We start from the raw sequence: 21,565 nt of genomic DNA on the forward strand, positions 1-21,565 counted from the left end.
GGCTTCAAACAAAGATATAAAACAATAATTTTTTGAGAAGAATCAACAACAAGTGGGACACAATCATGAAGTGGAACAAAATTTATTGGATATTTCAAACTTTTTTAACAACTTTAAAAAACACAAAAATTGGGTGTGCAAAATTATTCAGCCCCCTTAACCGGTTGCCGACCGCCGCACGACTATATACTGCGGCGGTCAGCCCCGGCCAGGCAGAGTGACGTATCGGTACGTCACTCGCCTGTCACTGACTTGCGAGCCTATAGCGAGCGGGCGCGCGCCCGCCGAGGCGCGCGCCCGCCGCGGCTCGTTCACAGGCAAGTCAGTGCGTGTGACCGGTGGACTCGATGTCCGCCGGCCACACTACGATCGCTCCTGTGAAGGGAGAAAGACAGAGCAGCTTGTGTAAACAAGCTGCCTGTCAGTTCTCCCTGTGTAAAAGTAAAGATCTGACCGTTCTACACTATGTAGAACGGTTGATCTTTGCTTTTACACCAATAGCAATGTCCCTACACAGTAGAAAGCACGCCCCTAGGACACACTTAACCCCTCCCTTCCCAATAAAGTTAACCCCTTCCCTGCCAGTGTCATTTTTGCAGTAACAGTGCATATGTATAGCACTGATTACTGCAGTAATGTCACTGGTAACCCCAAAAGTGTCAAAAATGTCAGTCAAGGGTCCGATCTGTCCGCCGCAATGTCGCAGTACCGAAAAAAAAATCGCAGATCGCCGCCATTACGCGTTAAAAAAAAAACACCAAAAATGACAAAAATCTTTCTCTTTGTTAGTAAACGCGATAACTTTTGCGCAAACCAATCAAAATACGCTTTTTGCGATTTTTTTTACCAAACATAGGTAGCATAAAACAAATTGGCCGAAAAATGTTAAAAAATTTTGATTTTTACTTTTTTTTTTGGGGAATTTCATATAAAAAAATGTGAAAAATATTGTTATTTTTGCAAAATTTACGCTCTTTTTTTGTTTATAGCGCGTGATCAAAAAATCGCACAGGTGATCAAATACCACCAAAAGAAAGCTCTGTTTGTGGGAAAAAAAGGACGTCAAATTCGTTTAGGTACAGCGTCGCACGACCGCGCAATTGTCCGTTAAAGTCACGCAGTAAAAAATCGCAAAAAAACCCCTGGTCCTTTAGCAGCCAAATCCTCCGGGGCTTAAGTGGTTAAGTTAATACTTTGTAGCGCCACCTTTTGCTGCGATTACAGCTGTAAGTCCCTTGGGGTATGTCTCTATCAGTTTTGCACATCGAGAGACTGAAATTTTTGCCCATTCCTCCTTGCAAAACTGCTCGAGCTCAGTGAGGTTGGCTGGAGAGCGTTTGTGAACAGCAGTTTTCAGTTCTTTCCACAGATTCTCAATTGGATATATATATATATATATATATATATATATATATATATATATATATATATATATATCAAAGTATGGTCTATACTGAACTGACCGATAGATACTCAATTGACCTATATATATAGATATCAGAGTAGGGTCTATACTGAACTGACTGATAGATACTCAATTGCCCTATATATTATATATATATATCAAAGTATGGTCTATACTGAACTGACCGATAGATATACTCAATTGTTATAAATATATATATATATACGTATATATATATATATATATATATATATACTGTATATATGTAGATATCAATGTATGGTCTATACTGAACTTACTGATAGATACTCAATTGCCCTGTATATATATAGATATCAAAGTATGGGCTATACTGAACTGACCAATAGATACCCAATTGCCCTATATACTGTATATATATATATATATATATATATATATATATTGTGGGAGATTTGCTCGGTAGCGGGCGTGGATGACCCCTTGGGGGGATTCGTTACACAGGGAGATAGCCGAGAAGTGGTTGCAAACAACAGTTTGGTTTATTCATGCAATTTTCTTCACCAGACTGCAAGCGTCAAAAACATCCAAAATAAAATAAAACACAAAATAAATCCTTGCCACTGTGGGCAGCTACCTTCTCACACACAGGAACCTATCTAAGGAAGTCTGTCCCCAACCTACTGTTGGGCAGACTTGGCTGATCATACAGCAGACTATCTGTTCTGTTCTCACTACACGTATGCCCCAGGCGTGTGCAGCTCAACATACAGCTAAACCTTTAATGCTGCAATAACCAGTCCTTTTGTAACTTAAGGCATTATTCCAGTGAAAGAATGGTAGTCACATGAACAGGTTACAAGTCAGATGGATATGCGAATAGGATTGTGAATATGGTGAAACTGTAAATAAACATATAAAGGCATATAATCAGTATACAAACATAAACAATATATGCATTGAGTATATAACCAGCAGTTCTGAGCATACCAGCGATGCTTCCGAGAGGGGTTCAGGAATCTTCCCACAGGAACCTCAGATGCTGTCTGGCTGTGTCCACGAGGTGTTCTAAAATGGAGATTTTCTCAGAGAGGGGTGGAACTAATATCCAACAATAGAGAACAGGAAATACCATAAAGGGCTGTACAACAGTCTATGTCACAGTGGCATCTTGTGGACAATATTGGCATTGCAAGTTCCACTAACATTAATTACTTCCAAGCTGAAGGCATGACACTCCCCATCTGGGATCATCAGATACCACTATTTATTCCTCAGATGATAACAACAAGATCAGTTCAGAAAATGGACTGAGGAACAACTTGGTCTCCTTGTTTTTATAGATTTTGACTTCCACTTTCCTGACCTTCCCATCCTCACTTGGAAAGGTGTTAGTGATGAGACCCAAAGGCCATTCATTCCTTTGAGACTGACAGTCTTTGACAAGAACAAGATCTCCCTTTTTCAGGTTGGGTTTGTTATCTTGCCATTTAGTGCGTGGCTGTAAGGTAGATAGATATTGCTTCCTCCACCTGTCCCAGAAGGTATTTGCCAGACTTTTTACTTGTCTCCACTGGCGCAAGTATAAGTCCTTAGTGGTGAAATTCCCATAAGGAGCACTGATTACTCCAGTTTTCTGCGTAAGGAGTGCTGCTGGTGTGAGCAAGACAGGCTCATCTGGGTCATTTGAGACTGGAGTTAGAGGTCTGGCGTTGATGATGGCTGAGACTTCTGCCATGAAGGTTACCAGGCTCTCGTGGGTAAGTCTTGAGGTCTGCATTTGCAGAAAGATAGAGTCCAGAATTCTGCGGGCTATGCCTATCATTCTTTCCCATGCTCCACCCATGTGAGAGGAGTGAGGTGAGTTTAAAGTCCATGAACAGCCCTGGTCTCTGAGGTATCTCTCTACCCCTTTGGTGTCCATGTTAGAAGGAATTTGCAGTTCCCTGGCTGCTCCAACAAAGTTAGTGCCTCTGTCTGAGCGAATGTGTTTTACAGGGCCTCGGGTAACGATGAAGCGCCTAAGGGCATTTATGAAGCTTGAAGTGTCCATAGATTCAATAACTTCAATATGCACTGCTCTGATGACCATACAGGTAAATATTACTGCCCAACGTTTGTTGTTTGCGTGTACTCCCCTGGTGTGACGTGCTACAACAGACCAAGGGCCAAAAACATCAAGACCAACATTGGTGAAAGGAGGGTCTGGAGCAAGTCTGTCAGCTGGCAGGTTGGCCATTTTTTGTGTTTGTAACATCCCACGAAGTTTACGACAAATAACACATTTAAAGATCATGTTACTCACGCATCTCTTGGCTCCGACGATCCATAGGCCAGCAGCTCGTAAAGCTCCCTATGTGAACAGTCTTCCTTGATGCTTGACGTGAGAGTGATGATGTGAGACAATCAAGTAAGCGATGTGGTGGTGACCAGGAACTATTAGAGGGTTTCTCTCATCTGAATCTAGGTTGGCTTGCTTTAGACGACCACCTACCCTAAGTAGTCCATTTTGATCAAGGAATGGGTCAAGTTTTCTCAGGGCACTGTCTCTAGGGATAGGTTTCCCGTTCAAGATACAGTCTATCTCCTTAGCATATGCTTCATGCTGTACAGTGCGGATGATAAGATCCTGAGACTGCTGTAGCTCCAATACTGAACTGATCCTTTGGCAATGGTGCCATCCCTTGCGGTCACAGCTGTTTGAGTCACCTTTAAAGGAGCGAGCTATGTGAATAAGACAAGAAATAGCTCGAACAAGTGACTTCCATTTTGAGAATCTGGTAAATCTGTCAGATTTAAGCTGACAACCTGAAGTTGCAGTATGAAATGTTGAGATCTCAGGACGGATGTCAGTATCTGAGTCTGGATCTATTAGTTCAATAGTGTCACTTTTAGGAAAAGTCTGTTCTGCATCGTACAAGAATGCAGGTCCTGTAAACCATGTTGTGTCTTTAAGGTTACATGCCGCAATAGCTCTTGTAGCATGGTCTGCAGGGTTATAGTCAGTAGGTACATAGTGCCATTGTGTTGGAATGGTGGATCTCCTAATCCTCAACACTCTGTTGTTGACATAAACATAAAAACGTTTGGTTTCATTGTAGATGTAGCCTAAAACTACCTTGCTGTCTGTGTAGAGCTGAACATCTTTAAGGTCAATGTCCATCTCTGAGGTTATTAGCTCTGCTAGTTCAACAGCTAGTACTGCAGCACAAAGTTCTAGCCTAGGTATAGTATGCTCGGGGTGTGGAGCAAGCTTTGCTTTGCCCATGATGAATCCTACGTGGCATCGTGCTGTAGTGTCAACAGTCCTTAAGTAGGCCACAGAAGCTATTGCCTTGACAGAAGCATCACAGAATATGCAAAGGTTTTGACTCTGTATCTCTGTAGAAGGTACAGGAGCATATGGGCGTGAAACATGGAGATCTGATAAGACTGATAAAGAGTCCCTCCACTCTACCCAAGAGTTTCTCTTATCGAGGGGTAGTGGGGCATCCCAGTCGGATGTTTCACGAATCAAATCTCTAAGTAAGTCTTTGCCTTGAATTGTAACAGGTGCTGCAAATCCTAATGGATCGTACAGGCTATTGATAGTAGACAAGACACCTCTGCGAGTGAAAGGTCTTTCTTCTCCATTTACTTGGAAGGTAAAGGAATCGGATTTCAAGTCCCAAAGTAGACCTAGACTGCGCAGTACAGGTAAAGAGTCTGTACCCAGATCTAAGTACTTTAGATTACTGGAATGGTCTTGAGCGGGGAAAGCTTCCATTACCTCTTTACTGTTAGAAGCAATCTTGTGAAGCCTGAGATTGGAACAAGCGAGCATTTCCTGTGCTCTTTTAAGAAGACGGATTGCAGACTCACTGGAAGGTAAGGATTTTAAACAGTCATCCACATAAAAGTCTTTCTCTACGAATTGTCTTGCATCTGAGCCAAACTCAAGTTCACCTTCTTGGGCGGAATGTCTGAGTCCGTAGATAGCGACTGCAGGTGAAGGGCTATTGCCAAAGATGTGTACCCTCATGCGATACTCTGAGATATCTTTGGAAGGATCATTGTCTTGGAACCAAAGGAACCTTAGGAAGTTCCTGTCTTCCTCTCTGACCAAGAAACAATGGAACATCTGCTGGATGTCAGCTATGAAGGCAATAGAATCTTTGCGGAAGCGTAAGAGCACTCCCAGGAGTTTGTTGTTGAGGTCTGGGCCTGTCAAGAGGACATCGTTTAAGGAGATACCCTTGTATTTGGCACTAGAGTCAAACACTACTCTGATTTGACCTGGCTTTTTGGGATGGTACACTCCGAATATAGGGAGATACCAACACTCTTCAGAGTCTTTAGGGGTGGGAGCCACCTCGGCATGACCGTTTTCAAAGATCTTCCCCATGAAAGAAAAGAAATGTTCCCTCATCTCTGGCTTTCTTTGTAAACTACGTCTAAGGGAAGCAAAACGTTGTAAAGCTTGTTCTTTGTTATTGGGTAAGCGTTGTCTCTGTGGTCTGAAGGGAAGAGGTGCAACCCAACTGTTTGTGCTGTCTTTGACTAGACCTTGCTCCATTATTTCTAAGAAGAGTTTGTCTTCGATAGACATTGCCACACGATTGTCATCTTTAGTTCTCTGAAAGACTGTGCACCCTAAATGGTCTTGGTCACTGTCACAGGCAAGGTTGTCACTAGTGGGGCTTGTGAAGGGACAAGATGAGTGGGTGGCGTAGACTGATTCCTTAACAAGAAAATGGTTGTGGCATGGCTGGAAAAGAGAGGGATGCCCATTCTCTAGGGTATTTGTGAGCATGCTGCTAATGGAGTTAGGTTTGTGCACACTTCCTAGACAGACATCTACTATGATGACCCATCCGAGGTCTAACTTCTGAGCATAAGGAGCGTTATTGGGACCATTAATCTGAACTCTTGATTTGTGGGCTTGTAAGATATCTCTCCCAAGGAGTAGGATAATCTGAGTCTGAGGATCAAGTTCTGGTATCAGATGCGCTATGCGTTTCAAGTGTGGGTGATGAGCAGCTACATCTGGTGTAGGAATTTCAGATCTATGATCAGGGATCTGATTGCATTCAATAAGAGTTGGCAAAGACAAGCGACATCGCCTAACGATGGACTCGATTTGGTAGCCGGATGCTCTCTTACCAGCCGTCTCCACTATTCCTGCACAAGTTTTCAAGGAGTAGGGATTGCTGGGGCCTTTAATGCCGAACATGTCAAAGAAAGTTGAGCTGGCTAATGACTTGTTACTTTGGTCATCCAGGATTACATAAAGCTTAATAGCTTTGTCTTTTTGGCCTGCTGGGTAGACTCTGACTAGGCAGATTTTGGAGCAGGACCTACCACCTATGGCTCCTTTGCATATCTCTGTACATTGTGAAGTGACCTCTGGTGTAGTTGTGGTGGTGTGCTCCTCCTCCCCGTCGTGCTCACTAGTGCTGAGGGTGTGTTGTAAAGTCCATGGAGCTGGCCCAGGATGCAACCCTGTGTTGTGATCTGAGTTGTCACATTCTGTGCATTTTAAACTGACCTTACAGTCCTTGGCGAGATGGGATGTTGAAGAGCAGCACCTGTAGCAGATGTGGTTTTCCTTGAGGAAAGCTTTGCAGTCCTGCAGGGTTTTCTCTCTGAAGGCTCTGCATTTTAGTAGAGGATGTGGCTTCCAATGCAAGGGACACTGCTTACCAGGATCGTTGACCTTTGTCTCTGAGTTAGAGAAGTTGGCAGACCTGTGAAAGGAACCTGGAGGAGACACGTTAGTTTTCTGTACTGCTACTGGAGGTTTGCAAGGGTTAAGTCCCACAGGAGCAGCACACAACAGCGTAAAATCAAAACTTGGATCATTTCTTGTTTTAGCTTGCTGTCACACAAAGTCCACAAAAACAGAAAAAGGAGGGAATGGAACATCATGCTGTCTTTTATATCGGGATCCGTGTGTAATCCACTGCTCTTGCAAGTTATAGGGTAACTTTTGCACAATGGGGTTGACACCTCTGGCTGTTTCAAGGAATGCAAGTCCTTGTAAGTCTCCCTCGGATTTAGCTACTTGAAGTTCCATTAACAAGTCACTTGTGATGGTGTTCACCATCACTGGAATTTAAGGACAGATGGGTGATGGGTTGAATTGCTTCATATTTGTCAGCAAGGTCATTTGTTCCCTTTGCCATGAGGTCTCTGAGCAGGAAGTCCAACTCCTAATATGGTCATTCCAGGAAGTTCAATGGGGAGACGGGCTGGCTAACAATGTTGCTTTTTGTCTGAGGTGGCTTTCCATTCACCTATTGTCAGGTGTGCTAATGACCTCACCTGTTGTCTGCTAAGGGATGTATTGACACTCAGAGTAATGTGTATTGAGGGCTCGTTAGGGAACCATTGTTCTGTGTCTGACTATTGTGTACATTGATTGCCCCCTGGGGCTTCTGTCTCATTTGCATGGCAGTCCTTCTGGTCAAGCTATCTGACCAATCACTGCTGATTTTCAATTCCTCATTTGCATGGCTAAAGAGGACCTGAATGGGAACTGCAGGTACTTTGCAATTGACCAATGGGAGGGCGGTTGTTGGGGGCAGGATGTTCCAAATTCTGTATAAAAGTGTGCTGTGTTCTTCCAATAAATTGTCTTCCTGTTTGAACTTACATACAGCTTGCTTGGTGTTTGTTCTAATGGATTCCGGATGGCACATAGCTGTAGTTCGGATCCCGGATCCTTGATTGACCGAACCATCAGACGTTGCGATCTGCAAGCTGACTCACTAGAAATAGAGGAGTGTCGGGAGAGCGGAAGCGTGCGAGCAAGGGTCTCGTTACATTGGTTGGCAGCGGTGGGATTTGCTCTCCAGTTACCGGGACACTCCAAACCACCACAGTCAATGACCAGCTATTCAGCATGCAGGAGAGCCACGCTGAAAGACTTACTTGAGAGCCGGGGAGGGACTGGTGGGACAAAGAATAAGGCCACCCTGATCAGTGAGCTAGCCAAGATGGATCAGAGGGGTGGTGATGCAGGACCCCGGTCAGTTGAAGACTTGTTTCAGCAACGAGTTCGAGAGCGGTTGGCATTATATGGTGCTAACCCATCAGAGACCGCCATACAGAATGCCATTAGAGACATCCAGCTGCAGGATGAGCGACAAGAGAAAGAACTAGAGCGACAAGAGAAAGAACTAGAGCGGCAACATGAGCAGAGAATGGCAGAAATACGGCAATCGGAGAAAACGCCTAAAGATGCAGCGACTTTCCGTAAGTTGCCCTTTCGGGCGTTCAAACTATTTAAGGAAGGAGAGGAGGAAATTAACGCATTCCTGCAGGACTTTGAGAGACTATGCCAGATACATGAAGTACTGTCCCAAGATTGGGTCGTCTTACTGGCGAGTAATTTAACTGGCAGAGCGGCGGATGCATATCGGGCCCTGGAGGACGAAGACGCTAAAGACTACGACCGGGTAAAAGAAGCTTTGCTAGCCCGATTTGCCATTACACCCGAAGCCAGCCGGATTAAGTTTTGAGAATCCCGGAAACAAACCAACACAACATACGTGGAGTGGGCACATCGTCTGCAGCGGAATCTTAAGAGCTGGTTCCAGGGAAGCCACGCACATACCATAGAGGACATCACCCAGCTAGTACTATTAGAACAGTTCTTTAACCACACCCCTCCTGTAGTACGGGATTGGGTGTGAGATAAACAACCACAGACGGTACAGCAAGTGGCTACTCTGGCTGATGAATATCTGGACTCTCGAAGGTCAGGCAAAAACGAGCGCTATCCACTATCTCAGCCCAATTTACCAGCCTATAAGCCGACTTCAGTACCTCAGTGGTCCGCCTCTAGACCCCCAGCCCGACCCAACCCTCCTACCGGACCTAAGTGCTATAGCTGTAACCGAACTGGCCATCTGCAACGATATTGCGCCAATCCACGAGGTATCGAGAGACTAATCATCCATCCAGACCAGCGGCTCATTGCTACCAGAATGAGCCCAACCATCGAGATGTTCAGGAAGAGTGGGGCGAACTTTTCGAAGCGGATCCTATCCAAGCTGCTGCCGGAGATAATCTGCAGCACCATCGCCAGGCAGTATGGGTTAATGGGCAGCCGGCCCAGGGACTCCACGATTCCGGGGCTACGATTACCCTCATCCAGCCTCACATGATTCCCCAGTCAGCCCGGACCGGCCAGACTGTTGCAGTCAGGGTAGCAGGGGGCAAGGTGCTACGTTTATCCGCCGCCCAAGTCCTCTTGGATTGGGGCTCAGGGGAGCGATATGTGCGGGTGGGATTACTACGCGAGTTACCCGCAGAAGTACTTTTGGGGAACGATTTGGGCCATTTAACTTCCTCTTATGCCCCAGAGGCCGCCATGGCCGGGACCACCAGACGTCACAGCCACAGGCGGCATATAGGAAGTAGAGTAAGTCCGGCAAATCCTGATCCTAACTGCTGTTTGGGCGTGTTTGGCCTAAGTCTTTACACAATGGAGCGAGATCTAAGAGAAGTATTTTCAAAATATGGTCCAATGGCTGATGTATCCATTGTGTATGATCGGCAGTCTCGACGTTCCAGGGGTTTTGCGTTTGTCTGCTTTGAAAATGTTGAAGACGCAAAGGAGGCAAAAGAACATGCAAATGGAATGGAACTTGATGGAAGACACATACGTGTAGATTTCTCAATTACACAAAGGCCCCACACCCCTACACCAGGAATATACATGGGAATGCGGAGGGGTTATCCCGACAGACAGACCTAGAACCTTAAGACTACTTTTCCAACATCCTCGAGTTGACCCGTTCGGGGTCCCACTGTGGCTGTTGGACTGTTTCCCCGGGGGAAGATATGTGATGGTGTTCACCATCACTGGAATTTAAGGACAGATGGGTGATGGGTTGAATTGCTTCATATTTGTCAGCAAGGTAATTTGTTCCCTTTGCCATGAGGTCTCTGAGCAGGATGTCCAACTCCTTATATGGTCATTCCAGTTCAATGGGGAGACGGGCTGGCTAACAATGTGGCTTTTTGTCTGAGGTGGCTTTCCATTCATCTATTGTCAGGTGTGCTAATGACCTCACCTGCTGTCTGCTAAGGGATGTATTGACACTCAGAATAATGTGTATTGAGGGCTCGTTAGGGAACCATTGTTCTGTGTCTGACTATTGTGTATATTGATTGCCCCCTGGGGCTTCTGTCTCATTTGCATGGCAGTTCTTCTGGTCAAGCTATCTGACCAATCACTGCTGACTCATTTTCAATTCCTCATTTGCATGGCTAAAGAGGACCTGAATGGGAACTGCAGGTACTTTGCAATTGACCAATGGGAGGGCGGTTGTTGGGGGCAGGATGTTCCAAATTCTGTATAAAAGTGTGCTGTGTTCTTCCAATAAATTGTCTTCCTGTTTGAACTTACATACAGCTTGCTTGGTGTTTGTTCTAATGGATTCTGGACGGCACATAGCTGTAGTTCGGATCCCTGGTCCTTGGTTGACCGAACCATCAGACGTTGCGATCTGCAAGCTGACTCACTAGAAATAGAGGAGTGTCGGGAGAGCGGAAGCGTGCGAGTAAGGGTCTCGTTACATCACTTAACTCTCTAAGTTTATGGTAGGCTTTGCTAGGTATTCTGGGAAAGTTATCAAGTCTTTTGAATAATGCATTTTCTACTGCTTCTGCTGAACCATAACACTCATCAAGTCTATCCCAGATTGTTCTAAGACCAGTGTCTGGGTAGTTTATATTTATTGTCCTGATTCGCCTGGCGTGCTCGGCAGACTCATTTCCAAGCCATTTGATCAGGAGGTCTATCTCTTCGCTGCAAGATAGCCCTAAGTCTCTGATAGTGTTTTGAAAGGATGACCGCCAGGCTCTGTAGTTTTCAGGGCGGTCATTAAACTTTTCAAGTCCTTTGGTGACTAACTCGCGTCGTGCAAAGAACCTTGCAAAATCTATTGTGGCTTGGTTAGCCTGTTGTGTGTTGTCATGGTAAGATGGCTGTGTGTAGTCATACCTTTTGCTGGCACCGAGTTGGCCTCTGATGTACCGTTCTGGCTTTGGCGTTGGTTCTGGAGGGCGATTAGAAGGTGATTCTATTATCTCACTTATGGGGAGTCTGTCGTAGGAGATGTCACTTTGCACGGATTCCTCCCATTTGCAGGCTTGAGGCTTGTCTGACTTGTGGCGGTACCGTGGAGTGTCTTTGGCTTGTCTCTTTGACGTCATCTTTGACACTGCTTGTTTTAAAATGTTGATTGATGTAATCTGAAGTTTGTTGTAGAGAATTTGGAGTTTCAGCTGCTGGATCGAGAATATTGCTGCGTCTGCTGCATTCACTTCTCGGGTATACAGCTAATTCTAAGGGGTCTGCTTCAGCTATGGCTGCTGCTACTTCCTTCTCTACAGTCAGTTTCTCTAGGGCTACTTCTAGGAGGGCCTCCTCTGCCTCTAACTTGTGCCTCTTGTGTCTTTGCTTTTAGGAGGGCTTCCTCTGTCTTTGCTTTTAGAAGGGCTTCCTCGGTCTTTAACTTCACTTTCTCCTGTTTAATCTGCATTTCTTGCTCAGCAAAGGCTGCTCGCGCCTTGGCGGCTTCAGCTTTCGCACGTGCTATGGCGAGTGCATTGCTTGCGGAGAAAGATCTAGAGGAGCCGGAAACTCGGGACCTTGTCTTGAGTGAGGATGTCTGGCTATGTGACATGCTGCTTGCAGGAATGCTTGACTGTGTAGAGACTGCTGTATTGCATATGCAGATGACTGCGCTGGCAGAGTAGCAGGCCTCTGTATAGTCGCTGTCCTAAATCCCACTTGCTGGATAGCCGCTGTTTCACTGTTCTGTTCTCACTACACGTATGCCCCAGGCGTGTGCAGCTCAACACACAGCTAAACCTTTAATCCTGCAATAACCAGTCCTTTTGTAACTTAAGGCTTTATTCCAGTGAAAGAATGGTAGTCACATGAACAAGTCAGATGGATATGCGAATAGGATTGTGAATATGGTGAAACTGTAAATAAACATATAAAGGCATATAATCAGTATACAAACATAAACAATATATGCATTGAGTATATAACCAACAGTTCTGAGCATACCAGCGATGCTTCCGAGAGGGGTTCAGGAATCTTCCCACAGGAACCTCAGATGCTGTCTGGCTGTGTCCACAAGGTGTTCTAAAATGGAGATTTTCTCAGAGAGGGGTGGAACTAATATCCAACAATAGAGAACAGGAAATACCATAAAGTGCTGTACAACAGTCTATGTCACAGTGGTATCTTGTGGACAATATTGGCATTGCAAGTTCCACTAACATTAATTACTTCCAAGCTGAAGGCATGACACTATCAATAGTCCATTTATTATCTCTTCACATAGAGAATGTCCCTTTTCTCTTCACACAGCACATGTTCATTGGACTTTCCTTTCACATAGAAAACATCCATTGGTTTTTCTCTTCACACTCTTCACATAGAAATAGTTCATTTTCTCACCTTGAGAAGTCTTCACACTTTTTACCCTCCTCAGCGCACATAGCTCCAGGAGGTCTTCCCCATGCTCACACAGCTTCAGGGGCCATTCCTTCTCCCATGCTCACACAGCGTCGGGAGGCACACATCTGACTGTCCTCCTCTCCCCCGCTCACACAGCGTCAGGAGGCAGCAATCAATAGACTTCCTTTGGACAAATTATAGAGGCCTTAACTTCCTCATTCCGAACAGCTGAAGGCCTTTCAACTTCCTTAAGCCGTCCTGGCTACCTTTTCAGCCGACACCCTATAGTAATTGGTGAACTGTCTAAACCAAGCAGAGATGTATCTCCTGTCTGTGACAACATCCACAGATTTACCTGACTTCCTGTCACAATATATATATATATATATATATATATATATAGATGTCAAAGTATGGTCTATACTGAACTGACCGATAGGTACTGAATGGCCTAATATATACTCAATTGCCATATATCTATATATAGATGTCAATGTATGGTCTATACTATGGTATATGGTCTATACTGCACTGCTGAATATACTTCACTATCTGATCTGTTGAATTGTAAAAAGCACAAATCTCTCTCTCTGCCTAATTGACTGCTACTAGCAATGTCTTATTAACTACCTCAATACTGGGCACTTAAACCCCCTTCCTTCCAAGACCAATTGACAATTGCGCGGTCATGCAACACTGCATCTAAACCAAATTTGTGTCACTTTTTCCTCACAAATAGAGCTTTCTTTTGGTGGTATTTGATCACTGCAAGGTTTTTTCTTTTTTGGTGCACAAATAAAAAAAGCCCGAAAAGTTTGAAAAAAAAAACGTTTTTTTGTTTAGGTTATACAATTTTGTAGATACGTTTTTTTCCTGCACTGATGAACACTGATGATGCCACACTGACAGGCACTGATGAGGAGACGCTGATGGGGTGGCACTGATGGGGTGGCACTGATATGCAGCACTGATGGGCACTGATATGCAGCACTGATGGGCACTGATATGTGGCACTGATAGGTAGCACTGATATGCAGCATTGGTGGGCACTGATAGGCAGCGTTGATGGGCACTGATAGGCAGCACTGATGGGCACTGATCAGCGGCACTGATGGGCACTGATGGGCACTGACAGGTGGCACTGATAGGCAGCTCTGGTGGGCAATAATGGGCACTGGTGGGTGGCACTGATAGATGGCAATAATGGGCACTGGTGGGCAGCACTGAAAGATGGCATTGGTGGGCAGCACTGATAGGGAGGGCACCACTGGCAGGCTCTCTGATCCCTGATTGCCATCCCTGGTGGCCATGGTGGGCCTCCCTGGTGGTCATGGGTGGGCATCCCTGGTGGCTCTAGTGGCACCCCCCCCCCCAGGGCTGCACTGGTAATCAATGTTCTGATTACCAGCACAGACCCCCCTGTGATCAGTGAGTAATTAGAAAAACTCACTGATCCCCATGGCTGCAGCACAGATCATCTTCTTCTCCTCACTGACAGGATCTGTGTGAGGAGAAGAAGAGATCAAAGCCGTTACAACGGCTGTATTTTCATTACATGACGGCTGTGATTGGACACAGCCGTCATGTGATCAGGAGGGCCAATCAGAGGGCCCTCCTGCCGCAACTTGTTGCTCTGTGTCCGAGGGACACAGGCACATCGAGATCGTGCCGCTGCGCGTGCCCGCGGCGGCGCGATCTTGCTCCTTCTGAAGGACGTTCTGGAAGGTCCGATCAGAAGGATGAGACTCCCACCCGGCCGTATATGTACAGTGGCCACGTGGGAGGTGGTTAATTAGACTACACTGCACTGTCTGATAAACTGCAAACCAATTTCCTCTCCCTGCCTCAATCACGATCCTCTCCCGGCCTAACTCACTGCTAGCAATGTCTCTGCTGACTACACTGCACTGTCTGAAAAACTGCAAATCACTTTCCTCTCCCTGCCTCAATCATGATCCTCTCCCTGCCTCAACCACTTCCTGTCTCGCTCGCACAGTCACACACTACACTCGGCTGCTGTGTGAGCAGCCTTTATATAGTGTGGGGCGTGTGCTTAGTCCCTGAGCTATGATTGGCTAAAGGAAGCCTGCCTTTGTCCAATCATGGCAGAGATTATTTGATTGGCCAAAGCATGGAGGTCAGGGTGCATGCTTTGGGTAATCACATAATGCACTGCACGTGCGCAGTGCATTATGGATGCGGACGGTCAAATTTCCAGCGAAGAAGCACGTTTGTTCGTCATTCGATGAACAAGCGAACAGCCAATGTTCGAGACGAACTTGCGTTCAATTCGAACTCAAAACTCCTCCCTACTGACCACTAATCTAGACAATTAAAACTGAGCATGAGAAAAAGAAATACATTCTGTTCATCACAGCCCTCAGTGTTCAGTGAACCCAGAAATGCTTATAACTATTTATTTATGATAATTCATTTTTAATAATTTCTTGTTTTCCTGCATGCTATTATCATTTTTTTACATATATGATTTTGCTAAAATTCTGTACTTTGCATATACAATATTAACTAATTAAATATTTGATGCTTTTTTTGTTTTTACAGTGTTTTACTATAGAGACACATATACCTACAGTCAACAAAACAGAAAAAGAATCAGAAATTCAGAAGCGGGTCAATGAGATATTCAATCATATAGATCAGATGATGCCTAAAGTGACTTTTGTCCATATTGACAACACAACAAGTGCCAAAAAGAGCAAAATGTTCATAAAAAGCCCCAAAGAAAAGTATTGTGTTGGAGACGAATTAATAGTACAATTTGATGCATATGATCATTTAAGCAAAAAGAAAGTGTATGGAGGAGATTATCTGAGAGCAATAATTTCCAATCCTGAAATACAAGCGAGAGCCTCTGGAAGAATTGAAGACTTTAAAAATGGGACATACCATGTTCATTTTACCCTTTTTTGGGAAGGTAAAGTAGTGGTAACATTGTTTCTAATGCACCCAAGTGAAGCCGTTTCAGCCCTTTGGAAGTCACGAAATAGCTGGTATGGTAATGTTGGCTATTTGTGCAAATTTACTAGTCCAGGTAAACAAGTAGAAACCAAGTGTGGCTTCAATCTCAATAAAGAAGAAGAACTGTGTGAGTATATAGATGAGAGAGATGAGGAATACTTCTACGCTGTTAGACCTCAGAATTTCAGTTGTGATTCATTGACAGAATTCAAAAACTGGAAGACAATGGCTACCCAACTATCTCCACTGGAAAACAGTTTGCTTGTCAGGTATGTTACTGGTTATTGTTTTTGAGAGGCAATACACAGTAAGATTTTTTTTTTTTTTTTTCAATTGATGTAACTTATTTGGGCATCACCTGTGAATATCCCCAATTGGAAAGTTAACCTGTGCCCAGACTGTGTACACTTTAGAATTTTTGTATTTTGAACAAGTGGTATAAGCGCTATACAACATATCCCTTGTTTACTTCTGTAGCTATAGTCAATGTGGAGAAATTATTCTTTAAAATTTACAACATCTTAGTTTTTCACATATTATTAACAACCAAATCACAACCTTAGAGTCTTTGTTGTGATCTTTGAGGATCTTTGAATGAATTGCTTCATATTACAATCTGCTATATAGGTCAAGCATGAATTGTTAAGAGTATGTAAATAGTTTATTGTTCATAGTTTGGGTACAGGTGCACTTTAACAAATTGTACAGAGCATTACAGTTTTTGTGGGTATCACATGCAGAAATGTTTTATTGTGTTAGACATTATTTGTGATAGCTGGGTGCTGTGGTCTCAACAATGTGCTAAATATTGCAGAGAGATCTTGTTGAATATTCAGTAGTTAGACTAGAGTTGGTCATACACCTCACAATTTTTGTACAAGCTCTGGTTAGTCACCTTTAGATTTATTATATATGTAATGTGTTTTCCTACCTAAAAAATCTTAATTTAAAGTGTTACTAAACCAAGTAGCCTGCATTCACTATATCTTTCTCCCATAGTACACAGAACATGGAAATGCAACAGTAAATATAAATAATATAATATATATATAATATAAATAATATAAACAGTAAATATAAATTTACCTTTTCTTATCAGCAGTTAGAGCAGTCTTGTGACTTCTATCGGTGTCGGGTTAAAACTTGTAGTAGGATTTTTCATTCTCCCCTGATTTTCATATGAGGCTGCAGAACCCCTGACCCTCTGTCTGGACAGTGCTGATTGGCCCTGTGCTGATCACATGCACCCTCCCAAGAAAAAAAACTCTCTAGCAATACACACCAAACTGAGCATGTGCAGCTTGTCTCCTAGGGAACAGAGCTGTACTGTGTAGTAGAACTGTAAATCAAAGAACTAGATGAACAGATAAACCCTCTCCCTTTTATGTATTTAATCTATGATTTTAATTGTGTGCTTTGAATGCAGCATTAACCAAGATAAAATATATATGCTATTTTAATGATAACTGTATGCACATTAAGTAAGGGTTCACAATCACCCCCTTTAACAATGCCTTCATCCTCCTTTTATCACTAGAAGAGGGTACCATTTTGCTCAAACATCATCAATAGGGACGAGCTTTCACCACTGCTGCATAACGACAGCCTGAGCAGGATCTGGAGTGCTAAATCTAGATGTGCCAACAGCTAGAGTCACATGGGTGCAGAGCAGAGAGTGGAATTATTATTGTGTGTGACCAGATGGTGAGCTACAATATTGCTGGGATTGAAGAGCTGCTGCTGTGGTGATTTACTATCTTCTGCTACAGAAAGACAGAGCCCTTTAGGAACTGTCCATTCAGCCATCTAGTAGCCTTATTGCTGCCTGCAGGCTTGGCTAAGACTATTCTGACACGTACCAACGGTACAATAGAAGCCCAACTCTAGGCGGCTGAAGAGTTAGGACTAAAGGCTGTCCCTTTTTCTACAGAGACCTTCCTAGCCTTTCTCCTAGAGTGTATTCTAGACTAGTTGTAGAATTATTATTTACATTGCAATTAATGCCTATATGCACTGTTTATTGCTGACTTTGCTGATTCACAAATTGATTCACCCAAAGTACATAATGAAAATCCTGATTACTACCCTAGAATAGTACAATGTCACTATAGTAACACTGCACTGGTCTGATGACAATAATAAAATAAATAACATATATATACTGAAAAAAATTCTAAACGCAACACTTTTCTTTTTGCCCCATTTTGCATGAGCTGAACTCAAAGATCTAAGACTTTTTCTACGTACACAAAAAGCCTATTTATCTCAAATATTGTTCACAAATCTGTTTTAATCTGTTTTAGTGAGCACTTCTTCTTTGGCAAAATAATCCATCCACCTCACAAGTGTGGTATATCAAGATGCTAATTAGACAGCATAATTATTGCACAGGTGTGCCTTAGGCTGGCCACAATAAAGGCCACTCTAACATATGCAGTTTTACTGTATTGGGGGGTTTCGGGGGGGGGGGGGGTCCGAAAACCAGTCAGTATTTGGTGTGACCACCATTTGCCTCACACAGTGCAACACATCTCCTTCACATAGAGTTGATCAGGTTGTTGATTGTGGCCTTTGGAATGTTGGTGCACTCCTCTTCAATAGCTGTGCGAAGTTGCTGGATATTGGCAGGACCTGGAAAACGCAGTCGTATACGCCGATCCAGAACATCCCAAACATGCTCAATGGGTGACATGTCCAGTGAGTATGCTGGCCATGAAAGAACTGGGATGTTTGCAGCTTCCAGGAATTGTGTACAGATCCTTGCAACATGGGGCCATGCGTTATCATGCTGCAACGAGACATGATGGTCGTGGATGAATGGCACAACAATGGGCCTCAGGATCTCTGTGCATTCAAAATGGCATCAATAAAATGCACCTGTATTCATTGTCCATAACATACGCCTGCCCATACCATAACCCCACTGCCATCATGGGCCACTCCATCCACAATGTTGACATCAGCAAACCGCTCACCCACACAACGCCATTCACGCTGTCGGCCATCTGCCCTGTACAGTGAAAACAGGGATTCATCCGTGAAGAGAAAAACTCTCCAAAGTGCGTAATACTGTAAAACAATTTTATTCAGAAATCAATCACATCGCTTCCGGTTCCGGATCTCGGTGGAACGCATAGCGTTCCGGATACATGGTCATTGCTTTACCTATTTGGAATCTGTGAGTATCCTATTCCTTTGATTTCTAAATAAAATAGTTTTACAGTATTATGCTATTTGGTCCTCCTCTTACTTCCTATGTTACCACCACTTACCCCAACGCCCTGAGGATTACCCCGGATCACTTGGGATAGGACCCCAATATAATCAGTGCGGATCCACTAACCATGCCATAGGAGTCACAGAGGGACACCCAGGACCACCCACCAAGAGCCTGAGAGGCCATAGGAGTCCCAGAGGGATACCCAAGATCACCTATCAGGAGCCTTAGAGGGTAACCAGGACCAGCCAGAGGGATTGCATACCCCTAATATTACCCCACCCAATACTCCTGTGTGGGGTGGGTATTTCTAGTGAGTGTGCTATTTACTTGAGGGATCACCAGCACCCCACCACTGTAACCACCATGAGTACCGTTGGGATCATCACATGAAGATTTTATTACCTGCCTTGCACCATTTATGGACTGTCAAAATTACTAATTTGTAAGGCATCCGTATAGGTAGCGAGGAAATTCGATCAGCATTGTTTGCTGATGATATGTTGCTCTTTACGTCCAACCCACGTGATGACCTAAAAACTATACAGCAAATTCTAAACGACTTCAAAATACTCACAGGCCCAAAATACATTATGATAACAGCGAGGTTCTCCCACTCACTCCGATCACTGCATCTGAATGGGACACCTCCTCTCCCTTCCCTCTTGCCCATTCCCATATTACATACTTAGGCATTAAGATTAGCAAGAACCTGTCTTCCTTATATACGCTTAACTACACCCCACTAATTGAAAAGATTTGGAAAGAACTAGATATGTGGCACAATTTACCCCTGACGTTCTTCGGGAGTTGCCATTTAATCAAAATGGTCAGTTTTCCCCGCCTGCTTTACCCGCTGCAAACTGTACCGCTTCTCGTGAAGCACAAAGATGTTCAACTCCTGAACCAAGCATTTTTAAAATGTATCTGGCATGGGAAACGTCCCCGCATTTTGCTAACCAAGCTGCATCTCCAGAAGAACGCAGGGGGGGCTGGTCTTCCTGATGTTAGGCTATATAACCTTGCCTGCTTATTACGATAAAGCCTGGACTGGCTAACTGAAGGGAACTGCTACACTAACACCACCCTGAAGGTGCAAATAGCACACCCCCTGAGGCTAGCAGGCATTCTGCACAGCAAGTTCCACTCCCTACCGAAAAGTGTTCAACATCATACCCTTCTCAGGGACACCTTCATAGCATGGAGAGAAGTTCGCAAGAAACTGCATTTGCCGCTCGGTATCTCAGCTCATCTCCCACTGATGGGAAACTCAATGTTTTCTCAGGCAATGGACCAGTCTGTCTTTGACTATTGGAACTCCAAAGGCCTTACCAAGGCACGCTCACTGATCCGGACTGACACTATGATTTTCAAACCCTTTCATGCCCTTGCTACGGAATTTGACCTTCCCAAGTCGCATTTCCTCGCCTATTACCAAGCAACCTCATACATCTCTTCATGCTCGTCAAACTTGTCTGCGGGCTTTCAACGCTCAGTGCTGGACACCTTGGTGAAACAACGCTCATATTCGATATCATCGGTCTACAAATCCTTGCAATGCGTGCTTCTCCCCTCCCTCACGGATAAACTATTTGATAAATGGCACACAGACTTTCCTGGACCGGAGCTGTCGCAGAGCATTCTCAATGGATATCTACAAACCTGGACACTTACTTGAATTAACTTTGGAGAGAAACTCAGTTTAAACGTATCCGCAAAGCCTACATCCTGGCCTTCTTCGCTAAAACCACCAAGACTAAGGCTGTATTCCCTCGCTGTGCATCAACCAATCCCACGTTGGCCCATAGGTTCTGGTTCTGTCCCAAAGTGGCCTCATATTGGGACAAGGTACTCCATTACGCCAACACAGTCATGAATACTCATCTACGGAAATCGCCTCACCTTATGCTCTTTGGAATAAAACCCCTGGACCCCTTCTCTCATGCCAGCCTGCCAGTCGCTATACCCACCTGGTCACATCTGTGCTTTCTGGCAGCCAAAAGAGCCATCTTGAAGTCATGGATTCTACCTACCCCACCTTCCCTTTCTGCAGTCAAATTGGAATTAAAACCCCTACTATACAAGGAGTAAATGGACACCGTCTTATAACATTTCACCTCTACGAAAAAGTTTTTCAGCAAATGGTGATCCTTTATAGAGCATGAGCTTACTACTGCATAAATCCAGCAGTTCATGAAGCCCTTCAGCTACACAGACTGGTACCCGAAGGCAGACGTAGCATGAACTTTGGGCAAATTGAAAATAAATCCCCCCCAGGCCCTTCCTTCCCCTTCACCTTCATGTTCGCCTTTCCCTATGATTAATTCCTCTACCAGAGACATGTCAACTTCTCAGGGTACTATCGAGGACCACACATAAGACTGTGACTTTTAAATTGCGGACCAGCCCACGTTAGGTTGTTAAGATGTTATGGTTTCCTGCTTTTGCTACCTGTATCTGATTCATAGCAACCAGATAACACGGATGGAAGTTACGCTTACTTTATTTATTATTTTTC

The 21,565-nt window shown here is 44.2% G+C and overlaps 1 protein-coding gene across 1 annotated transcript in view; it reads left to right on the forward strand.

The window, feature by feature from the left end:
* LOC309556333 (NXPE family member 1-like) overlaps nt 1-21,565 on the forward strand; it is a 186,382-nt gene that overhangs the window by 103,136 nt on the left and 61,681 nt on the right. The window contains exon 3 of the mRNA XM_082258787.1: nt 15,414-16,099. Coding sequence (XP_082114913.1) covers nt 15,414-16,099 — 686 coding nt within the window. The remainder of the gene's footprint in view (nt 1-15,413; nt 16,100-21,565) is intronic.

Source organism: Pelophylax lessonae (genome assembly GCF_965119305.1).
Source record: "Pelophylax lessonae genome assembly, chromosome: 5".
In the NCBI taxonomy this organism is placed as follows: Eukaryota; Metazoa; Chordata; class Amphibia; order Anura; family Ranidae; genus Pelophylax; species Pelophylax lessonae.